The 23,988-nt window shown below is 44.2% G+C and overlaps 1 protein-coding gene across 7 annotated transcripts in view; it reads right to left on the bottom strand.

The window, feature by feature from the left end:
- AUTS2 (activator of transcription and developmental regulator AUTS2) overlaps positions 1-23,988 on the bottom strand; it is a 786,364-nt gene that overhangs the window by 514,237 nt on the left and 248,139 nt on the right. For 2 of the 7 annotated variants that reach the window (XM_075771886.1, XM_075771887.1), the window contains exon 1: positions 14,280-14,608. The exons of the other annotated variants lie outside the window; for them this stretch is intronic. In XM_075771886.1, the coding sequence (XP_075628001.1) occupies positions 14,280-14,327 (48 nt within the window). In that variant the 5' untranslated portion in view covers positions 14,328-14,608. Of the gene's footprint in view, positions 1-14,279; positions 14,609-23,988 lie in introns of those variants that run through there. 7 annotated transcript variants of the gene reach the window in all.

The raw sequence follows: 23,988 nt of genomic DNA, 5'->3' as shown, positions 1-23,988 counted from the left end.
GAAAGCCAGGCTGGTAGGGCAATATTTTAAAAAAGAAAAAGCAAAAAAAAAAGAAGTATTTTCCTACAGTCAAAACATCACCACCACCCCAGTGTTTAAGGTCACTTCCTCTCTTCATAGCGCTGGGAGCAAGCCTGTCAATCAGCCCTGCGTGCTGGTAGTCTCGGCTCAGTCCGAGTACCCAAAGTGGCACGGCAGAAGAGTAACATTTACCCACTGGGAAAGGGGGATGGAGGACGCAGCTTCCAATTGATTCCAAAAGTCCTTTGGGAAAGATGGAGCCTCTGGTTTATTAGCGCTGACATTCAGCTCACAGAGTATCAGGCTGATACCTATTTAATTTAATGCCATTTTCCAGTATGGAAATCTGTTTGTCAGACTCTTGCCAGGGAAGCCTAGCCAGCATCCACCCCGCTTGCAGAGCTCTCGCCCTGCCTGTAATTACACACGCTGCCGGGGCAGAACCTCCCCAGCACACGGCAGCGGCCGGGCTCAGCTGCGGGAACGTTTTCAGCTCCGCCAAGAAAAAAGGGCCTCGTGCTCCAGGCTATTTGTTTCTGTGCTTGCTAAAATGTTGATCTAGTGGAGGGGAAAAAAAAACCCCACCGCCATTGTGTTTCTTTTGAGAGGAGAGTCTGCCTCGGACAGACGCATGAATTGTGTTAGACCAGACGAGGCAGTGCCGAGGTGAAACCCTGACCCCTCTGAAACGAAAGGCAAACCCGGCTAAACCCAGGGCAGAGACCACACCCTCGTGTTCGGTTCACCACATTTCTTTGGGTAAGTCCCTCGGGCTCCTAGACTGGTGTTCTCACATGTAAAAGGAGGTATTTACTTCATTTTAGAGACAGATTAATTGCATGACACGCTAGGGTCTTTCAGGATCAGATACCATTATTCTTCTCTTAAAAAGCCATCTTTAGGTGACGGCATCGATCTGCAGCTGTCCAGTTGCCGCTATCTATATTATGCTGTGAGTGTATTATGGCATGGTTACATGCGATCGCACCACCAATAAACTGATAAAATGATGGCGAGGGTTTGGGCAGACCCAAGAAAGATCTGGGAGGTGACAAAGGCCCAGGTTCATTCATCAACACTTAAGTAGCATTTTTACAGTGAAGCCAGTGGAGCTGTACAGAATCACCCCATTCGAGATCTCAAGTCAGGCATCATAAGATGCAAATACACGCTTGGTGTGATATTCACTATCACACAAGGAATCTGGACATCTGTTTCCCACTGATCCCAGTCATACAGGCACTTAAACTCATTCGCATCTGCCTCGTGAAGGTGCAGGAAGGCACTGTCTATAACTGAACACACTAGTGAAGCTGCTCTACAATTTCTAACCAAGCCCTAATCCAGTCTAATGAAGATCTATGGAGTTACACAAAATTTCCCTCTTTATCACAAAACAGAACTATATTTGAGAAAAAGTCTCCATAGAAATTCATAGATTGATTCTTGTCTTCCAGACTTGGCAATGTTTATTATACAGAGCGATGCAAGCACCTAAGAGCACATTTTCTTCTATACGCCTCAGTGAATTATTACAAAGTGGAAAAATATTAGATTATGTATCAAAATCATAAAGATACAAGCAATACTGTACCTGTGTTTGGCAATGTTTAAACCTCAAAGTATTTCAGGACTATAAACAAGCATTTGCACACAAATCTTTCAGATATTTTGACTATGGTCATAATAAAAACCAGTTTGCAACTCTGCAGAAACTTTTACTGGAAGGTGCTCTAAGGTCTCCCCAGAGCCTTCTCTTCTCCAGGCTGAACAACCCCAACTCTCTCAGCCTGTCTCCATAGCAGAGGTGCTCCAGCCCTCGGATCAACTTTGTGGCCTCCTCTGGACTCGCTCCAACAGCCCCATGTCCTTCTTGTGCTGGGGACCCCAGAGCTGGACGCAGTACTGCAGGGGGGTCTCACCAGAGTGGAGTAGAGGGGCAGAATCCCCTCCCTCGACCTGCTGGTCACGCCTCTTTTGATGCAGCCCAGGACACGGTTGGCTTTATGGGCTGCAAGCACACATTGCCAGCTCGTGTTGAGTTTCTCACCCACCCACACCCCCAGCTCCTTCTCCTCAGGGCTGCTCTCAATCCATTCTCTGCCCAGCCTGTAGTTGTGCTGGGATTGCCCTGACCTATGTGCAGGACCTCGCACTTAGCCTTGTTGAACTCCACGTAGTTCACACATGCCCACCCTCTCCAGCCTGTCCAGGTCCCTCTGGATGGCATTCCTTCCCTTCAGTGTGTCGACCCACCACACAGCTTGGTGTCATCAGCAAACTTGCTGAGGGTGCACTCGATCCTGCTGTCCATGTCGCCGACAAAGACGTTAAACAGTGCCGGTCCCAACACCAACCCCTGAGGAACGTTACTCATTCCTCATAAGTGTCCCTAACTAATTGTTTTAAAATATTTCTCACAATCTTGTAATATATCCATGTAATCAGTCCACTGCTTAGAGACAGGAGAGATGGGGGTATAACAAAAAGGTGACTTTGAAGGGACTGAGCTTTTATATTAACCCATGTCCCAACCCTGTGCAAACCTTCAAGATCAAGAAGAAAACAATATAAAACCTATGGGCTTCTACATCTGGGAACGCTTTTTGGTGCATCTTACAATTTTTTAGATTTATACCTTCTACTTTATTTAGAATAAGATTTATACCTTCTGTAAGTCTAGAGATGACTACTAGACAAGATCACAAAAGCAGCACCCCTTTCAGTAACCTCTCTCCACTGCCAGTGGAAGGACCCGCATCCCTGTTTATAATCTTCTGTCCGTGCTGAGACAGAAATAGGCTTTTGCGCTCCCGATTTCTCTAACATGCCACAGTAATACCTGAGCACTGAACGAGCCCATTTTCTGAGACCAAACAACAAAACTTTAATCTGTACCTCCAACCAAGGAGACAAACTATTTCAGTTTCTCTTTGGTTTCCCCTATTAACATAGTAGAGGAGAAAAAAGAAAAAGCTTGGGAAGATGGTGGGTATGACAGCAAGGCTTCAGCCGACAAGTAGGCGAAGGGAACGAGCAGCGAGGGGTGGGCTGACAGTGCCGCTCCACTGCAAGGTGCTGCCCTTACTACAAGATTTCTCACGATCTCCAGGAGCACAACCAAAGCAGATACCCACCATTGGGGCCGCAAGCAAAACACAAAAGCAGGTCTCTCCACCCACCACCCCGAGACCTTATCACTGAGAGCCGCAGCACTGTGCCCGATTACTGCCAATCCCTGACAAGAAATGGGGATGCTTCCTCCGAGCACAAGGCATACGTAACACCTCCAACGTACCATATGGATGCCTCCCTCTCCAAATTTGCTAGCTTGACCCCTTTCCATTTCAGCATCCCACTCCCCAGCTCCTCACTGCTGCGGAACAGTTTATTTCAGAAGGGGCACCCCATGGACACAGAAGCAAAGACCTTTTCTGAACGCACCAGATGCTGAACTCAATGACATGAAAGTTAGGAAATCCAAACCAGGTCATAACAAATTGAGGCAGAACGGAAACCAGCACAAAATTGTCTCTGAGAGGCAGCTGATTTTCTCTGTCCAGGCAGTGCCGCTAATGTATTCTAACACAGTTTCAGCTTTAACTCTCCTGGATTGACAACAGAATTGAATTACACTTCCAAATCTCTCTCTCTCAACTTGTCATAAGATTTTTTAATCCAACAAGAAGCACTTCCTTGGCAGAGTTGCAATTGTTATATTTTTCCAGCTTTTCTGATTTAGGGATTTTAATCTTTTTAGCCATGAATTGACTTCTCTGTACTAGCACTCACAGAAAAAAAATCAGCTATTGCTCGCCACACAAGCTGCCAAGTTCCTGGGACCAGATGGAACGGATCCTAGGTTTTTAAAGGAGATCATTGACAATCAGAGAGAATATACTAAACACAAGCGAAGTTTCAAGAAGGCCGGACAAAGATTGATTGCAACACTGAAAAATTACAGAAGACTAAACAAGGAAATAGAAACACTATCTATTCATCTCTAACATCTGTATCATGTAGAACACTGGAAGCTGCAAATACTGCTTGTATAAAGCTACGGAGTAATGCAACCCATACGCCCCTCATCGCTCCCTGAGAATAGGGATGCACTGCCCTCTTCCGACACGGAGGTCGGCCCTACCCACATGTGTGAGCTCAAGCTCGGTAGAATTCATTTGCAAAAGTGCAGAGCAAAATGGAAAAATCAGCTATAGGGGAAAGCAAAAGGAGACATTTTACAACATCACCGAGACCTACAGATGAGGTATTTGCCTCGAAGGATAACTTTAACAAGGTATGTTAGAGCTGCCATCAAAGTCATCAAGGATGCCAACTGAAAAGGGTGGAAGTAAAAACCAGCTGCAGAGCTTTTAGACTATTTCTATCATTATCACTGAGTGACAGGTAGCAGTAGTACCTAGGCAGATCTTAATTCACCTCCTTTAAGTTCTCTGTCTTCTTTCGCAGTTTACCTTTGGATGTTCAAGACAGGAATGATTTGGTTACTGAACCTGAGTCTATGATACAGCCAGTGAAATTCTACCTCATCTTTTAAGCAGATTAGGATCTACACACAGACCTTTGAACCTGCTTTGTTACCGTGTTAGCTTTCACAGCTCTTTCCCAAAGGAATAAAATGACTCCATTTAATTAGACTCAAACTCTCGTCATCTGCCCCAGAAGTTTCTTGTCACCTCATTCGACTGCGAACATAACCTAGGCTTAAAGGTTGTACTGATTTTTCACTGGAGTGCTAAAGAGCTCTGTAGTGCAATAACTCACCCATCTTGAAATTCTTCTGGGGACCTTGCAACAGGAATGCTGCTTGGCTCCTCTTGATACTGTATCTCGTCCAACAGCTTCAAAGAAATGCATTGTAATTCTCTCAAAAATACCACGTAGGTAATAATCCTGATAATACACATGCATTCACGCTCTGTTTATGGGTGGAGAAAATAAAGTACATAGAAGAGGGGAAATGAGAGCTTCTTCCCAGTTCCAGAGCACTTTCAGCAGAACGTTAGGAACGCAGCTATTAATACTGAGCTGTAATCACTACTCGATATGCCTTTGTTTTAAGGTAACCATCACAATCAAATCCATAGCTGCTAAGCTTGGTGGGTGTTGAAGAACATCAGTTTTATATAATACTCATCGTATAAGCCAGGATGTTTCAGAATGAGCTGCCCATCAGCACAGAGAACAGTGTTGGGCCAGATCAAAGGCTCAGCTTGCGCAGCATCCTCTTTCCAACGGTGGCCATAAATGGATGTCCAAAAGAAGAGAATAAAAATAGGCTAAGTATATATAATACTCCTGTCTCTCTCTATTTATAAACGTACATCTTTCCCCCTTGCTTCCACCTCCATTCATTTCCAGCTCACCGAGCTCCTGATGTGGCTGCTGCCTGCTCAGTGGCAATCAGCTGATTTCTTTTCCATTAATTTGTCCACTCTCCCAGAAGCAATGTAAACTTTTAGCATGCACGATTTCCTTCGACAACCGGTTGTGCTGGTCAACACCTTCACAAAGAACCACCTACTTCTGATCTCCTTCAACCTGGCTCTTATCGACTTCCTTTGACGTCCCCACGTTCTTATGTCAGAAGACAATGGACAATCCCCATCCTCCCTACGTCCCTCTGGATTTCACAGACCTCTCACATCTCCTTTACCTATTTACCCACCTGAAGAGTTCTAGTCCATTTAGTTCTTTCTCTCACAGAGGCCGTTCGACACCTCTGAACAGCCTCACGGCTCTTCTCTGAGCATGTACAGTGGCTGCAAGTCTCTAGAGAGGGAGGACAAGAGCTGCACAATGTGTCCACGATGCAAGTAAATCAAGGATTTCTAGTCCATCATAGCAACGTTCCGTGCTGAGCACCCTTCCTAATATTTTAGTTCACTAGTCTTTTTTACTGCTACTGAGTGCTGTGCTGACATTTTTAATGGAAATATCCATTATAACCCCAAGATCTAAGTCTTGCACAGAAATGGAACTAAAACCTCTGATTTCACTCTTGCATGGAAACCAGCTCAGAGTCTATCATTTCATATAGGGTGTTAGAATTGCTTTAGGGGAGCGTCAACACAGTCCTTAAAAGCAGCATAAAGTATACGTGCTTTGGCACAGGCTTGCCGCAACAGTGAACTTAGACGCGTGTCCTTCCACTCTGAATCCCTTCTCCACCCATGCTCTATTTGTGCAGCTACCCCACACTGTAATAAAACATTATTTTAACATACCCAGTGCTGTTTCATACAACCAGTGTCTTCAAATCTGCTAAAAGCACAAATAAATATTTAATAGAGCAGGCAATGATGCTCTCACATCCAATTGCAAACAACTATTTTTCTCCCAAACAAATCCAAGAACTTGATTATCTCATCTGGTCTGTTCTTATTCTTCTGCTTTACAATTTTCAAATATTTGCAGTTGTAAGTCTTTCAAAGCTTTAATTTGCTTAAAATGATTCACAAGCACCTTGTTAATCTTTTATCAGTTTTATTACAAACTGTAAACAAAAGCCAGTTCTTAAATAATTAAAGGACAGAACTCGCCCTCAGGCAAAGCAAGTTGAGGGGGTGGGAGGGAAATAAAAAAATTTTTAAAAAATCAGAGTAAGCCCATAGATTTTTTTTTTCTTCCCATCTACAGAATTGGTGAATCTAACTTCAAAACAGAAAATAATTCTAGATGAACAGATTGCGTGTGACATCCTCCCAGCCAGCCTCTCTCATCTACTGTGTCCTGAATATTAATCTATCAAGTACCTACATGTTACTGGTTACAGCGTTAAACATACCACAGGCTTACGAGTCAAAAGCTGTGTCCCAAACAGCCGCTCAAAAGAATTCCTCTGCATTTGTGTGTGCCCAGCCATGCTTGAGTCTGCTTCTGAACCAGCCCCCAAACGGTCCCTCCCAGACAGCAGAAGGTCTTACCACGGCTCATCGCCCAAGAGAAGGTAGCTGGCACACGCTCTTCTGTCCTCCGGTGGCACCGGCTCACCTTAGGTTAGTCCTCACCACTCACAGCACATTCACAAGCCTCGGAGAGCTCTTGCCCCCATCACTCCAACCCAAAGAACACTCCTGCTCCTGCCAGCTCTTGGCATAGCGGTGAAAGCACATCCTGTTTGGCCAGAACCCCCAGAAACTGTGGGGGGGACTTTTTCAGATGTCTTCAATACCGAGGGTGTTGCTACAATCATTAGCAGTTTCATTGCATCATCAAGCTGAGGTCAGCAATGGACAGCCCAGAGGTGTGTGGGCAGATGCCAAATGGGAGGTGGAGTCCTGTAACAGAGGCGCTTTGGGAAGCAGAAATTCAGAAGGTGGCTCCTGCAATTGAGGCACCGACAACAACATGCCTCTCCGAACGGCAGCATCTCCACGTCTGCTCCTCAACATCTACAGGCACACTTGGCCTCTAATTTGGAAAAAGAAAACGCATTTTGTCCCTGACTTCCCGGCAGGGAGACGTGCAGGCGAGGGCAATACCTTGGTTTGAATGAGGACCCCCAGGCAGGAGTCCTCCTGGAGAAGACACACAAACAGCGATGACATCGCTCAGTCTGGTCACCCGTAAAAAGGACACTGCTACATCCATGTCCACAGCGCTGCTGCAAAACTTACCTCTGATTATTTGGATTGAAAAGTGTTATTTAATTAATTACCGTTATTACAACCTAGTCTATCATCTACCAACTCTTCAATTCAGCTGGGCTAAGAACAGTGTTCACGGACACCAAACACTGCACAATCATTTTAGAAATTTTGATACAAAGTTTCCAGCTTTCTAATGTATTTAGAATTGTATTTCCTAATGTCTTTAAAATCGTATTTCCCTCTTGTTACAAAAGAGACCACTTCTAACGAAGCTCTCCAAAGCATTCCAATCTGAAGAAAACCTGAAGAACTATGAAAGCAAGACTGCCAATTCTAATTACCTTTCGAAGGCTACACTGCCACGAACACAAAAATGGATTTAAAGGCATTACACGTAAAAACGTGTAACGGATGCATTGCTAGCCTATTACATGCAGTTCATTGTGCAAAGTTTTTGGTTGTATGTTTTGTGCAGTGGGCTGTAAAAGTTGCTTAACAGAAGAAAATACATTTGATTAAAAATTTACATCAGAAGAATGTTACAGGGTTTGGGTTTTTTTCCTCGGTATTTTACCTGCCACTGACTATTCCCATTAGTATGCAATTCTTAGTCTCACAAATACATGCAAAAAAGCAGGACTAAAAGTTTCAGGTCTAGATCCCAAAACATATTAAAACATTGCTCAAATCCACTCGCCAGCCTCAAGCAAAGTGCAGCAGCAGCGCGGGCTGCATCCGCCGTCAGCAAGCACCCAGCACCCTTAGACATCTTTGTGCTCACAGGAAGGCCAGAGGAAACCATCACGTGATAAGCAAAAGCCAAAATAAGAAGCAAGCCCATTCTGTGTGAGTGGGCTATAATGGCAAACACAGGGACATCCAGCAAAGCAGGCGGGGGTAAGCGGCTGAGTCAATCAGGACGGGCTCCTGAGGCACCAGGGCATATTTATAATCATCCATATTTACAGGGAAAGTAAATTAGTACATCTATTTTCCTGAGTTTGTTGCATAGACCCAATATATGTTTGCAAGCACGTAAAACGACAAATCTCACTCATTTCCCTAAAACGCTGGCAGTCACAGTTGCAACACAATTTTTAAAAATGCAAACTTTTAATATTCATAGGCAGGAAAGGAAAAATTTCAGCAGCTAAAAGTCATAAAAATACTGAACCAGGTGTCTGTGCAGAGTACTCTGGAAAGACACAACCCTTTGCTCATCATCTCCATCAGTTTAAGGAATAACATCTGATTTCGCACCTGCAGAAATCCACCTACAAAGCAATGAGGAAAAGTAGTAGCAAAAATAAAGAAATAAAATTAGCGCAATTAGCGCCAGTAAACACTTTTGGAGAAAAAGCAGGTAGGTTCCCACCTCCCAGGCACTAGCAAGGATGGTCTGAGTGCCAAGAGGACCAACCTCCCTGGAACAGGGAGCTGCTCTAGGAGCAGGCTGGTTAACTCCCTGCCCTTCCCCTGATGCCTCTGGGCACAGGTCTGAAAACTCACCGACTGAAGGAGTTACCCCCGACTCGATCAAGCCCTGGGTACAGATTTCTGGGAGAGTTCGTCATTCCAGTGAAAATGTGTGTTTCAGGTGAGCTCGGGCCACCAGATCGATTTATCATCTTGGCTGCCCGGCTCCTTTGAGCGCCCGTGTTATACAAACATTGTGCACATTTCAATATCTAGTCTAAAAAGCCACAGACTCCTGAAAATGTGTTCCCTGCCCCAGCAAGGGGAGGAAATGGTCCTGAGATGAAAAACCTTTATGCGGGGAGTGGGAGGGAGAAGAGGTTGTGCCACAGAGAAGACAAATAACCAAATCTTTCTCAAATTACTGTTATAAAAGACAAGACAAATAATGAGCAAAGTCAGAGAGGAAAGAAAGAAAAAAAAAAAAAACCCCAACCCCTAAATTCTCTAAAAATACAGCCAACATACGACTCTCCAGCTGCAGAGCAGCCCTTTCAAGATGCAACTCTCGGTGCTTGGCGAGAAAGCTGCTTCCTGCCTCGATCCCCCCGGAAGAGCAACACAATCTAATGGACGTCCCATTTGATGGGCTGTGTGCTGCTCAATACCAAGTGGCTGAATTACTGGGTGCAGACCTCATCATACTCTTAAAAAGTAATTTGGAATCAGGGCTTTGATTTAGATTGGCTTTATCCTTTACTTTCAAAGTCCAACCGGTAATAATGTAGTCAGCGAGTTTAACATTGGAAACAGGGGTTCCATTTACCTCTTTGTACTTACTCGAGGAAAATGACTGTAATTGAAATCTTTCTGCTGGAAATGAAGCCCTTCGAACATTCAAAGTGGTTGCTTGTCCTTAAGGCTTTTTATTTTAGCTGTCAAAACTGTAAACTGCCTTTCAGAGTAGCGGGAGTCTTGCGATAAAGGAAGAAATGAATGTACCCTGTATCTAGGTGCTGGGTGTTTTAATCTAATTTTCCAGCTAGGAATACAGCATTTCTCTTCCTTGGGCACTACTGGGAACAGGAAAATTAAGCTCCACTTCAGCAATATCTATCAATGAACCTCAAACAAGGGACGGGGCTTTTCAAGGACAAAGCGAAACCTTTCAAGTCCTCCAACATCATCCTCAAGCTCCTTCCGATACAGGCAGCAACACGTGAAGCCAGACTGCCCACTCCTGCTGCCTCTCTCCACACATCTCCCACACTTTCTAGAATTTCATAGATTTCCAAAAGCTTGCCTTTTCCTGCCCCCCCGAGATCAAACTGATTTCCTTGTGTCAGCACTATTATTCATAGGAAGCCGTTGAATTTTAACTGCGGTGTAAATGCACTCGGACTGAATATGGGTATTATGCAAAAATGGCTCGTGTCCAAATGACCTTATATGAAATCTTTGAAAGGGTAAACATAAAAACTTTGGGTTTTTCCCAGTAGGCTCCCTTGAAGTTGATATAATAGAATGCTTGCAATCAACTTGATAATAGACTCAAGATGAAATTGTGCTGATTTCTAAAATAATCACATAATAAAACTAAAGTAATCACAATTAAAAATACACTGCTGTGAAATGGTTTTACAGTGCTTGTCTAACACAACATAAAATAACTGTTTAAATAACTTGAGCAAACTAACATGTCAAAGTATACCAGTTTATGCAACATCTATCTCTTCCGCTTCCAGTTCCAACATGTCTTTAGGATAAAAGGTGAACATTCAAAGACAGTTTAAGACCATTTCTCAGGCTTTCTGGGGCAGCCATAAATGCATGGCCACTGAATTTTGCTCCTGTCAGTGTAAAAAGGCCACTGCACAGGCAGACAGACAACACGAGTTGAGTGGCTAAGGTATTTCAAGGTGCCAGGTGGATGTAAAGAGTTTGGAAGCTCCCAGAAGACCTGTGAGGGTTGAATTTCCTTGACGCTCAGGCAAGTTACATCACCAAACCTCGGTTCGGGTCTGTCTGCAGAGGCTGCAGATAACCCAGATGGGATGAGCAACGTTTGAACACAATCAACAGAACAGTTTATAGCAGTAAAGCGTAGCGATGCCAAGAGAATAAAACAGGTTGGCAATCTATAGGTGAAGGAATATTTTACAGTACGTAAGCTGCCTGCAGAGTTAGCTCTGACATGTATATAAATATATATGCTTTATCACAGAGGGGTCTTCAGACAGCAAAATCTTCCAAAGCAAATCAAAGGAAAAAAAAATTAAAAAAAAAATAATTGTGATGGCCAGAGGCGAGGATGTCAACTTCAGCGAAGCCAGCCAGCTAATAAAAATGTCAATGAACTTCTTTACAACAGAATTAAGAGGGAGCGGTGCAATGTCAGTACCGTGGCGCACACAGGAAAAGCAGTTCTCGTTCTGATATAACTGAGATATTGCACTGACGTGAGGGCAGAGACCCAACCTTTCCCTAACCTAAGATGACCTCGCTTAAACAGCGATTATATAACGCTTCCCAATGAGGAGAGCAAACTTTAATTAAATTAGTTTTCACAGGCTGCTGCCAGAAGAGACGTCACTGTCCTTTCTACTCACCCTCAACCAGGTATTGTCAGGTACATCCTTTATGGCCGAACATTGGGGTAAACTGGGACACACACCAATCTGACTGAAAATGAAGCCAGCCCAAAAAAAGGAATAAAACCCGTTCAGTTCCAGTTGGATCGGCTCCCGGACGCATGTCACCACGTGGCTGCACAAGCACTACCGCTGACAACGCGTAGCTGGGAGTGGGAACACTCCTTCCTGCAGCAGCCCACACTTATGTCAACTGGAAATGAGACACTGCATCTCCGAGTGAGATTTTAAATCCATTTAGACAAACTGCTGTAAAAAGCTGGGTTGAGAATTTCAAAGGTACTTCCAGCTTGGCTAACATAAAACCAACTTCTAAAGCCTTGGCAACATGGAAGAGTTGCAAAAGAATTTGACCTAATTTTTTAAACCGACATGGTTACACTAACGCAGAAGCGCTTGTTTCTCGGAGCGAGCAGCCACAGTGTCCAGCCGGAGAACTGCACCAGTTTAATAAATTCAGCGTCAACTCACACCTAAGTCACGCTAGCACAATTTTGACATGCAGACAAGACTTGAAGCTAATGCAGAATAAGCTGAGCATCAGCCACAACAAGAACCTCGACACAAAATCCTGTGTTTAGCAAGGGAGCACATGCCTGCCTCATGGCCAAGACCTAAATTTCTCAAGTGCGTTCCGTTAGGAAACCCTCACTTCCACACAAAGGTCTAACAGTCTCTTATCACACATGAAATTCAATAAAGGACCAGGCATGCACTTCAGGTTTTGTCTTCCTGCATGTGCACGTTATAGGTTTGGTGGGTTTTTTTTCTCCCAGCAGATGAACAGTCTTGGCAACTTCCCTGGTGAATCAGAAGAAAATCTTGTAAGGCACAAGTAACGCTAAGAAAAATACAGATTAAATGGGTTTCCTGGATTTCATCCACGTTCAAATTTCCCAGGTTGTAGATCTCTAAAATATCTGTCTCTGACAAAACTGGTATGACAGGTTACGTAACACACACACAAAATCACCCGCTGACAAAAAAGCAGGAACATTCTCTGCTCTCTTCGGGGACTCGAGGGCTTTCTGGTTGAACTGCAAGGGGTATTACAGAAGAAAAAAAAAAAGAAAAAAAAGAAGAAACTGAATCACAAAATGTAAAGGTGAAAAAAAAATTCACCTAGTATTTTAAATAGCCAACCTCACCCACTGGCAGATAACTACTGATTTCATTAGATTTTTATTTCCAGTGAGAGTTTCATATGCTAAATATGCAGAGTCGATTTGTTTTGTTATAGATGTTTATAGGTCTGATATGACTTTAAATAACATAGAAGTATTGCAGAGAAGCATCGAGGAGATGAAAATATAACTGCCTAATAAAGTGGATTTTGCAGTCAAATTGCCTTTGTAACACTGCCCAAAACAAATGAAAATGGAATAGTTAAATCTGTGACTTTGTTAAATATGCCATTTGCAGCCTGGGATAAATGATAGGACAATCATGTTAAATGAAATATATATGCTTCTTGTTAAATGAAATGTATATGCTTTCACTGGGTGCAGCATAACTTGAGGCACAAAGACAAGAAATAAATCAGTGTGGGACTACTTGCCAGAATAGAAAATTTCAGGCTAATAGCACATGCATAGGTTTTCCCCTTGTTTTAAGAACAGGTTGCTAACCGCTCGAGGATGGTTAGGGAACAGATAGCGAGACTTCTTAGTATTTTCACAAAAAAAAAAAAAGTTGTCTTGCTCTCTTCCCCATTTTGCTGGATTAAAGAAAACAGCAATGCTACATCCAAATACTCTGACTGCATTTCAGCATTATTGGCAACAAGATCAGTCCTTAACCTGGGGCAGGAAACCCTCCAGGGAGATATTCAGTGAAAATGCATCACTGTCAAGCAGGTCCCTGCTGAATGGGGACCCTGATGGGGTCCATCCTTCCCCCATCCCCGTCCCTCTGTTTCCCCCAGGCGTCTGGGTACCCAGGCACAGGCAAGGAAAGTGGAAGATGAGGGTAAAAGGAAAATCCAACAGAAAGCACCGTGTTCCGTGCAATAGGAAACGCAGCAACTGCCACAGTAAAACCCCCCAGCAAACAGCCTTAGAATACATCTCACTACTTTTTGATCAATAAAACTGCTTTTTTTCCAGTAATAATTACAGATAATTAAGTATTTACTTTGCTACTAAAGGCGAGGAAAAGAAAAGAAACGATTTCCCTGCAGAAGCAGGTCACATCTCAACCAGCTCTACAGAACGGGAAATATTCCGCCCATTCAAGCTCCACACAAGACAGAAAAAATACATCTCTACCACTGTTTGTTTTTTTTTTTTTTTAACCAGCACAGCACTGTAGGAATAAGATCTGAGCTTTTCTTTTCTCTTCCACTTGCACCATACTGAAGTTGCGGCTGTCACACTTCAAGCCCGTACCCCGCGCTGCACCGGCTTTCGGCACAGCGTTATCTATCGAGCCATGGAAAAAGAAAAGAAAATCACCAGCGAAACTTCTCAGCGGCATCCGCTCTGCTGGTGGCCAGAGCTGCCTGTCAAGAGAAGGGGGCTGCAGGCGACCACACAGCAATCCCTTGGGAAAGGCTGCAGGAGAAAATGTATCGACTTACCTTCTCCGCATACTTGAACTTGACGTAGAACCAACTTGACTTGATCATTGTCTCACCTCCTGCCCTCGTTAAAAAACAAAAAAGCAACCCCAACCTGTCCTGCTGATGAAAAGCAGCGTGCCGGTACTCTTTCCGTCAGAGCCGGTGATTTTCCAAGGGGAGCAGGGTATTTAGGGGAAGCGAAGGGAGGGAGAAAGAAAAAAAAGAAAAAAAAAAGCACAAAGAAAAAACGATGCTTTCCTTCTGCGGTTCCAGTTTGTCCCCTCCTGCCCTCCCAACGCTGAGTGCGATCTCGCTTGCTGCAACAGAGCTCGCCGAATGCCTTAGCTCTGCGTTTCGCTGTCAGCTTGGCTGCCTGACAAGAGAATTCCTCAAATGGACTTCAGCTGCATTCATCACAAATGGCACATGTCAGTAAAGCCAGGAGGCTGGCTCCAGCGCTGGCAGCCTCCCAGCACCATGACCTCCCCCAGTGGGATGAATAATGAATTCCAGCACTTCCCTCCAGACACAGATTAACACCTGGCTAAACATTATTCTGACAATGAGCTTGCCCATTCGAGAACCCTACACCACCACGTTAACCCCTCGCTCTCCCACTAAGCCGGGTGGCGATGCTTTGGAGGCTGTCCCACAGTGCCCTCCCCCATCTAAAGAAAGATTACAGAACTATATATAGTTTAGAAACAATAAAGCCTCTTAAGCGTAAAGCAAATATCTCCTTTGCGATTCTGCAGCTGCGGTAATGCTACCATGTAACCAGAGTAATCAGGAGCCAGGCTCTCTTCGGCTCCCCCCTTTCTCAGCCCTCCCTCTACATACCCACTTGTTAAGCTTTGATGCTGTCAGGCTAATGCTTTAAAATAGTATCTGTAAAGACTCTTAAAAAACCCAAAAAAACCAACAAACACAACCACCACTATCAATATGAAAGTAACGCATAAAAAAATCCTGGGAAGACGCCTATCAGACTATTTGTTCTTCTGGCCGTTCAGGAACACTGCCCAATTCCCTGGTTTAATCAGACGCATTGATTCGGTTTGCAGCGAGCTGCAAACCTCCCAGCTCAGAGCATGCCATAGAGCACTGAATATCAAGTTGCAAACTACAGGATGACTATAATCAGCCTACTGAATTTCCGCTGTATGCAGAAAGTGCTGTCCTGGAGCAGAGCTATCTGGCCCAGCATCCTATGTCCAAACACCTTAAGATGCACAAGGAAATAATGTAAGAAATCTCAAGTCCAAAGATGTGCCCTCAGTAACACATCTAATAACACTGAGGGACCTGAACTTGTCATATAATTAGTTGGACCTCTTTATGTTTTTTAAGAGACTGAACGAGGTTCAGAATTTCACTGTGTGCAGCAGGAGAAAGTCGCCTCATTTTGTTGTTTTTAACCAGCTGTCCAGTTCTTTAAGTGGGAGTTTCACAGTATCTTATCCTGCAAAAAAGAGAATAATTTGCTTCTCGTCATCTTCAGATCAATTATGATTTTACAGATTTTTCTTGTCTCCCATATATCACACCTTTTGGGAACGGGAGACTCCCAGACTACTACATTTCTCCTTGCAGGGAAGCTGTGCATGTCTCCGTAGATCCTTTTCATCATTCTCTGTACCTTTTCTAGGGCTAGGTGTCTTTTTCATAGGCAGAGTGAGATGGAATAAATACACGTACCACTGACTTACCCCCTTTATTATATGTACGCACAGAGATGTATAGTGGATGAGGCAGATCCTGAAACCTAGTTTGTCGATATTACTCACCTAAAAAGTACTATCAATTCCGATCAGGGTGTCAGTGCATCATATGAAAGCTGTAGCTTTGAAAGCCTGGCTACTCATTCACTTGCCAACAGAAGTTTTTAGAACTTTTCACAAACTAGGACTTACCCAAGGGATCCAAATACCAATACTGACCAATAACAGTCATCTCATTTAATTGATTGTATGGCTCCAACCTTCCTACGGGGCGGGAAAACGCCCTAGTCTGAGGCAGCTCAGCCCTGCTCTGCAGTTCAGTCTCTGCCCTCCCCTGCTCAGCCAGGGCATCAGGGTGAGCAGAAGTCCCTTCTGACCCCCCTCAACACAACTCAGCCGAGCTGGTTCCCATCGCTGCCATCCACGGCCATAACTGTCAGAAAGGACTTTCCACTGATGACACAGAAAAGTGTTTCCACACTCCATTTAAATCTGCATTTCCGTGGGAGAATTAACCTATGCTAAAAAAGATGGTAAAACGTCCCAGCCTTTTTCAGGTCTACGGAAACATCAAAAATCATGTCTTACAAAGATGACAGTGGATGAGAAGGTCTCCTACAGGGAACACTCATCCAAAGAAAATTAAAACACTGATTTTTATTAGCGCCTTCTATTTTCTGCACCTAAAAAGCTAGGTTTTGAAGTAGCAAATGAATAAATAGGACAGATCTGATGGTATGTTTGAATGAGATCAGGTCAGTGCAAGAGCCTCGCTTCCTTCCTAGCTGCCGCTCTGCCGAGGGCTCTGCTGTTGCTCCAGTCCCTGCAGCAGCACACGCTGCCTGCTGGCACTGCCCGGGATGCGCTGCAGCCACCAAAAGTGAACCACGTAGGAGGTGTCGAGAGCATGACTCATCCTCAAGCTGCCCCGTCCACACAGACACCACGCTCTCTTGTACCCAATTATAGGAATTTTGCTCGCTGCATCGACCCAGGAGCCCCCGAGGGGACCTTGGGGCAAAATCACAGGGCTCAGCCACCGAGGAGGAGAGCTTTGACACTGTGTACCAAGCACAAACAGCTGTGGCTCAAAGCAATTACCAGGCCCTGGATGTTTTCCACTGGTTCATTAGCATCTGGCAGGACCTAAAGTTCCAGGGTCACAAAACACAGAGCTATTATTTTATCTCAGGAAAATGCACAACGACATCCCTCGAGAGCTGTCCTTTTGTAATCAAAGGACAAGTGCAGCACGGGGAATGGAGATTTGAGAGAATTTCCAGCCATCGTGTGCCCCAGCCAGGCAGGGAAGAGCCGATCACGCCACAGGATTGCTCATTTTTTGTCGCACTGTTGAAAGCCTCAACGTGAGCATCCACAAACAGCTCCTGGCCAGCACCAGCAGAACCTGCTTATTGCTTGTAATGCTAATAGCTGTTTCGGTTTGCACATGTACACAAAGTACACAACAGCTTAATCTTCAGCACCGCATTCATCTTTGCAGTTGAGCAAAATACACCATTTATTTCAAAACCTACGGTGTCAGCACTTTGTCTGAAATATATTTCAGTTTCATATTTTATAGAGTTATTGTCTATACGGCGTATCACGTAACAGCTTCGCTTCTGTTTGCCAATTCATCTTCACTTGTTAGGGCCATGCTGCCAGAGAAACAATACGTTGGATAGGAATTCATCCCTAAACGTGCTGTAGCATTAACCTCCAAAACTCTGTTATCCCACACCTTCTCTTTCAAAGATCCATTGATAACATGAAATAACGTACTATACAGATTCTAAGTTTGTACAATCAAAATCCAGACTTGGCTTTCTATACTCCCCTAAAAGGAACCATATTTTGATAGAATATTTGCAGTTCTCCCAGAATAAACACCTTTTTGGTTTATTCAGCAGGTTTTGTCATACTCTAATATACCATTTCAAATGGGAGACAGTGTACAAAGGAATTGAAATAACCTCCTTTTTAACAGACCCATTGGTTCTCAGCCTTCTAATACACCCTAATGTATACCGAGATATCGATCCGTGTTCATTTCAATTATCCCCCATGACAAAGCTATCATACACTAACGCAAGCAAACCAAACGGCGAGCAGTACCAATTTGACCGTTAAGTCACCTAAAAGCAGGGTATACCTCCTCCTCTTCTCTTTACCTCCATTACGTTGTCAAGTCAGACCAACATTTTCTTGGTGGGACAAGAGGGAAGGAGCAAACCAGGCACTATTTCACCTTGTACGTGCCACACTATAAACACCCCAAGGAACCCACTTGCAAGGGTATACGGTGGAGCAAAGCTACGCTGATCCTGGAGTAAGCTAAAGAGCAGTGACCCTTATCCCAAGCAAAATGAACCTCTGCATGTGTATCTATGTGTGCAGAGAGGCTCAAGTAAGACGATGTACTTGCAGCAGGGACTGCATCCAAGATTAATTACATCCATCCCTATCTCTTCGGCACTACGAGAGCAGAAAATCATCTCGCTCCCTATTACCATAATAGCTTTCACACTTCCCAACCAACAGAGTGAAGTGTGGGGATGTTGAAAAAAATAGGACATAAACAACAAAGTTTAGATAAATAGGAAGATCCTATCTGCAGAAAACGTTTACAGCAATTTTTATAATTAGCCCGTGAAAAGGAAAAGGCAAATTAGGAGCATAAATAAAAAGGATTTTGAAATGTTTTTCGCAGTTCAGAATGGCTCCTAATGTACCAGCCAAAGCAGTGATCCTGGGAAGATTTCTGAAGCTGAGAGCAAAGCCTGTGGGATCTGCAAGCTGACTAGAAGAGAAAGTTTTTCTCCACGTTCAGAGAAATGCAGTGTAATAGGGATTACGTTAAATGAAGTGCAAGTGCTGAAGCTCCATCTGCCTGCCTTCCAACATGCCCAGCACTTCCCAAGCTTTAAACTTGCAAATACCAGATTCACTTCAAAGTACCCATATTCCAAACCAGTATTTCTGTTTCAGAAGTAACCCAGAATTACACCAGCTCTGTCTTCAAACTCCTCTGCACCCTACAAGGCTGCCCAGGACATGGACGGCAAGGAAAGGGGTCCGAAGGACCAAACCCAAACAAATTGATGGCTGCACCTCAGAACGGACACAATCAACCACAGAGGCGTCCGCAGCCTCCTGGGCCAGCGTTACCGGACATTTCTGACTCGCATGAAGGCCAACAGGGAACTATCATCTTTCAGGCTAATAGAAAGCACTGTGGGATTTGCTGTCTTGTTATTAACATGATAACAATCCCATCTTGTACCTTATAACCCTGCTCTCCCATCAACACCATCTGCTCTTTCATCTTGAGTGCTGTCAAAAATCTCATCATAAACATGCTGCTGTCAATTTGTACTTCTGTCCACGTTTGAAAAAGAAACTCTCTAGGTCACTGCTTTGAACCCAATGCAGGCTGGCAGTATCCGAGAGCTCTTACGCTTTAATATCCACTTAGAGCAGGTGCAGAATGAGCTGCATTCTGCGTCCGGTGTATCGAAGTTCCCAGGACTGGCACCATTTCAGACAGACGAGATGCAGGATGAAGGGGTCCAGCAGACCAACACCACCCTTACGGCCCTCCAGTAGCCTTGCTTTATGGAAAGATTTTTTTTTTTTTTTTTTCAATGACTGAGAGGTGCAAGTAACATTTTCCTTGCCTGTTGTAAGACCTACTAGGTCTTACAGCTGCTTTTCCCTGGGAGTAGGATAAACCCTAATAAGTAAGGATGCCTGATCCAAAGAGAAAGAGTACAGATTAACTTGAGAAAAGCAGTTTGAAGTACTGTATCTCCCCCAGCAAAGTGCCAATTTGTAATAAGTTATGGTGAGTGATAACCCAGCTCGGGTGTGTGCTCGGCTTTCTAGGTGAAATTATGGCTAGGAGGCAGAACCGCAGAAGCCTGAAAGGTTCAAAGACACCTCAATACAGTCCAGAGAGGACAAGAAAAAGGCATTTACTAGTGCTTTACAATCTCTAAGAGACAGACTGCGACAGAGGAAGGACAGCCCACAAGCCTGGTGCACAAGAGCTAGGCTCACGATGGCTCACAATATGTTACTTCTGCCACACTAAGTTATATCAGGTTACTATAAGGAAAGCTACTGATGTTATATGATATATATGTAACTGTGCCAGGAAGTCACGTGTGAGTATTTTCAGCAACGGGAGTCAAAGGTTGCTTAAAATGTCTTTTTAATCTCTCAGAAAAAGAAGGTGCAGTGCTATAATCTGTAATTTCAAAAAATAAAAATAATTGTCATCTGGGCAAAATGGCTTAGGAAATTAAAAGATCAAATGATGCTTCTGTAATCCTACACAGTGCTTCTATATTTTGTTCCCCAGCTTTCTGGTTCCTAGAGCTACAGTGGTATTTGACCAGGGTTTTACTACCTCGAGAAAAGTTCACTTCTGAGAACACACCACTACTCAGCAGTGTTTGAAATGACACAATTCTCAAATACAGAAAGCAGCAACTTCCGTGACACTCCATTTCACCCTACTGGAATACATCTCTGCAATACATTATATAGTTGTCTGTATATATGTCTCCTTCATTTACACACGGAACAGGAATGAGGGAGCAATATATCCAGGGGAAAAAAATGTAAAGCGATGCATGAAAAAAATACAACCTTTCCATGCCATGTACGTATACGTGCTTAAGCACTAACCCAAGTTCCCTTTGAACATAAAAAGGGATTAGATGGCAGGGCACTAATGCCCACAGTTAAATCAAGTCCTATTCAGCAGAATGTTTTACTCTAAAAATCCATACAAGCACAGATAAGCTGGTGTGCCAATAGCTCCTGCGTTCAGCAATGGATACAGGATAATTTACACCTCAGCAATAAGTGCCGTAACCTACTTAACACCTACCGAGGCATAAGGCTCCGCACAGGGACAGTGATCAAGGGCTAACGAAGGAGTAAAGCCTTGTCCTCCCGTACGCTGTGAGGTCCACGCAGCCACGCGCAGCCACATAGCACACCAGCAGGTCACAGATCTGAACCCCAGCAGCCTCCAGGCAGTCCGCTCACACTCTGCCATGGCAAGCATGACAACCTATAAATGTGACCCTGCCACGGTGTTTGCATGATTCAAAATTCTTCTTGTGTTACCCAGAATGAGTACCCCAGCACGGTTCAGGAAGGCAGAGACAAAGAAACAACCAAATCTCCCCAGACGTAGGGTTACCCAGTCCCAGCTCCCCTCCACTCAACAGAAAACGCCCTGAAAGGTCCCTCATTTCTTTCAGCTGCCAAGAGCTCTAGCGTGTCCACAACCCACTTCTCTGGGAAGTTCCCTGGGCACTGGACATTACCTGATGGTTCCCATACACCACGCCACTTTGATCATGTCTGAGGATGCTTCGTACTCACCGAGCAGACAGAAGACCCCAACCGAACCAGACTGGAGACGGCAGCCCCTAAGTGCGCGTGTTTATGCATGTGCATGTATACATAACTAAAAAACAACCAGTCGATTTGAACTTGCGTTGCCATTTGATTTTCAAAGTAATTCTAATTCTTGTGAAGTTTCCCTTTAAAAATGAGATTTTGTTCTTTAATATTCATTGACTTCTAGTTTGCTTCCCACACACAACACATTATTTACTCTACAGTGGCTCGGTGCATCAATTATGGTAATAGTTTGTGAATAACATTTGCATTATGGGAAAATGAGCCTGGTTATTTAGCACTAGCCGAACCATCCCTCTGGAAAATTGTCACAAACATACGTATCATATGCCTCCACTTAAACAGATCTGTAATTACACTAGTTTATTAAGGAGAGCCAGCTTTTTTCTTTTTTTTTTTCCCCTAACTCCTCTTTCTGAGGGAAGACTAAGACCTATATAACCCTTTCCCTTACTCAAGACAGCCAAAGGTAAAGGCTAATGACTACTGTTACCATGTTCTCACGACAGGGCTTACTTTACATCGAGATGTTAGGGGTGTAATGCATCTTCTACATTAGTTTAATGCAAAAAGTGTGGCTCAGTAATTGTGGCGTTTGAGTAATGCTCCATTTCAGTCCCTTTGGCTAAATTCCAAGCTCAGTTCAACTGTAAATTCTGATTAACAACTGTACTACATCAGCACCCAGAGTTTATATTCCATGAGCAGGACTGCACGATGCTAGGCACTGTACATGGAGAGCAACGCAGTCCTTACCTTATCTAGAGCAACTGTATGGCTGCTAAAATTACTCTGGACCTTAGTGAGTTTAAAGTAGCAAATAAGGCATTACACTACCTGCCTAAAAATCTTCTCAACTTTAAGTAGTTGAGAAGAGCTAAGAAATATTACAATGTGAGTGTTCACGAAAAACCCCCAAACAACAAACACCAAACAGAAAAATGAGCAGCTTTGTGCGTTGAGGAGCTGTAGTACCAGCACCTCAGGGAAGAACTCATGGCATTTCTTATACTCAGACTGCAAAATTCTTGTAAATGAGCAGTTATGTTAGCGCAGAGCAGTTGTTGGCTTGCTTTTATGGTGTCCACTGTATATTTGGAGAAGTTAATCAAGGCTTAAACCTTTCTTAGAGGACTGGAGATTCCCACTGAGCACCTAACTGCTGTCTTCACGCATAAGAAATGCGCAGAACTGCCCCTTTGCATGAAAGGGGAGAGCCACACAGAGCAATGCCAACGCAGGTACTTGGCTCCTAAAGGCCTAAACTGCAACTGGACAAATAAAGCTGTCGATGGCATCAGATCTCCACAGGCAATTCCATGATGAGAGCTAAAGTGCGTAGGCAGAGTACACCATGAGGAGCCTTAAAGCAAGGAAACCGAAGCTGGAAAGAGCGCGGTGTAGACAGCGTAACACAACAGTACCCAAGATTACGCACCGTGCGCTACACTTAACTGCAGCCGGCAACACAGTGTGCCAGCAGGTCCTCTCCAGGCTGCTGGGCAGAGCGTGGTCCAGGTCAGTAATGAGGTAAGATAGTTGTTATTATTTAACGGCTCTTTCACAGCCCATGACTTGGTGATCTCAGGCCAATTCCAAAGTTTCCAGCCAAGAAATCATCCTAACGAGCCATCTCAAAAAGCAGTCAAAGATTACATAGGCTATTGACATTGAACTGCATCCTTGCTCTTCAGCCAGATATGAAAAAAAAAATAAAAATAATAATGTTGGGCAAGTTTTAGTTTGCTTTACCTCTGTAACACCTTCCACCTGGGCTGCCAACACACGGAAGGTGCCAGGTTTTGGTGCACACACCACCAAACCATCTTTACACCAAGCACAGCATGCTGTGTGATTTTTCATCTGTAGTGACAAAATTGAAATTGGTCTTTCTTACTCTGTAACAGCACAGGGTGTGCGCATTTGGAAGTCGCCCCCATGCTCGTGCTCCCCACTACGGTATGAAAATCGTAGCAAAAGCTTCAGCAGTCCCACAATGCGCAACAACAGCTGGGAAATGAGCTCAGCCCAAAGCTGGGACTGCTGTGCACATACACTGAGCTGAGCAAGGACATCCAGCCGTTCCATCAGACTAACTCCTCCTTGGCAGCTTCACTGTTTCTTTGGACATGCTGTAAAGTTTAAAGCAAGCTGGAAAGTAAACACAGGCAAGTAACTCCTGGTAGCTCTTAGGCAGTAATGTCAGCGTGGAAAGGACTGTCACTCTCCCAGCTTAAGTGCACTTTTTGTAACAGCACTCAAGCCTTAGGCTCCGTAGGGTCTTCCTGTACTCTGTAGCCACCACAGAAGCTGACTGTGACCATAACAGATTGTGTCATGTCCAGCAAGGACTGGCTATCATTTTGAACTTCACGGTAGAGACGGTAGTGATTGGATGTGCAGAGATTTCAGAGACGGGAAAGAGACACTCTTACAATTAACCAGACATAACTTCCCACTTCAGTGCAACACGTCCAGGACACTAACAATGCCACATCAGAAAATCACACTAGAAGAGTCTGTCTGCATCTGGATGGCACTGCGTATTTTGAAATGTCAATCCC

This window comes from Balearica regulorum, chromosome 19 (assembly GCF_011004875.1).
Source record: "Balearica regulorum gibbericeps isolate bBalReg1 chromosome 19, bBalReg1.pri, whole genome shotgun sequence".
In the NCBI taxonomy this organism is placed as follows: domain Eukaryota; kingdom Metazoa; phylum Chordata; class Aves; order Gruiformes; family Gruidae; genus Balearica; species Balearica regulorum.
Note: the sequence above shows the minus strand (reverse complement) of the source record. Positions and strands in the feature narration are given on the sequence as shown.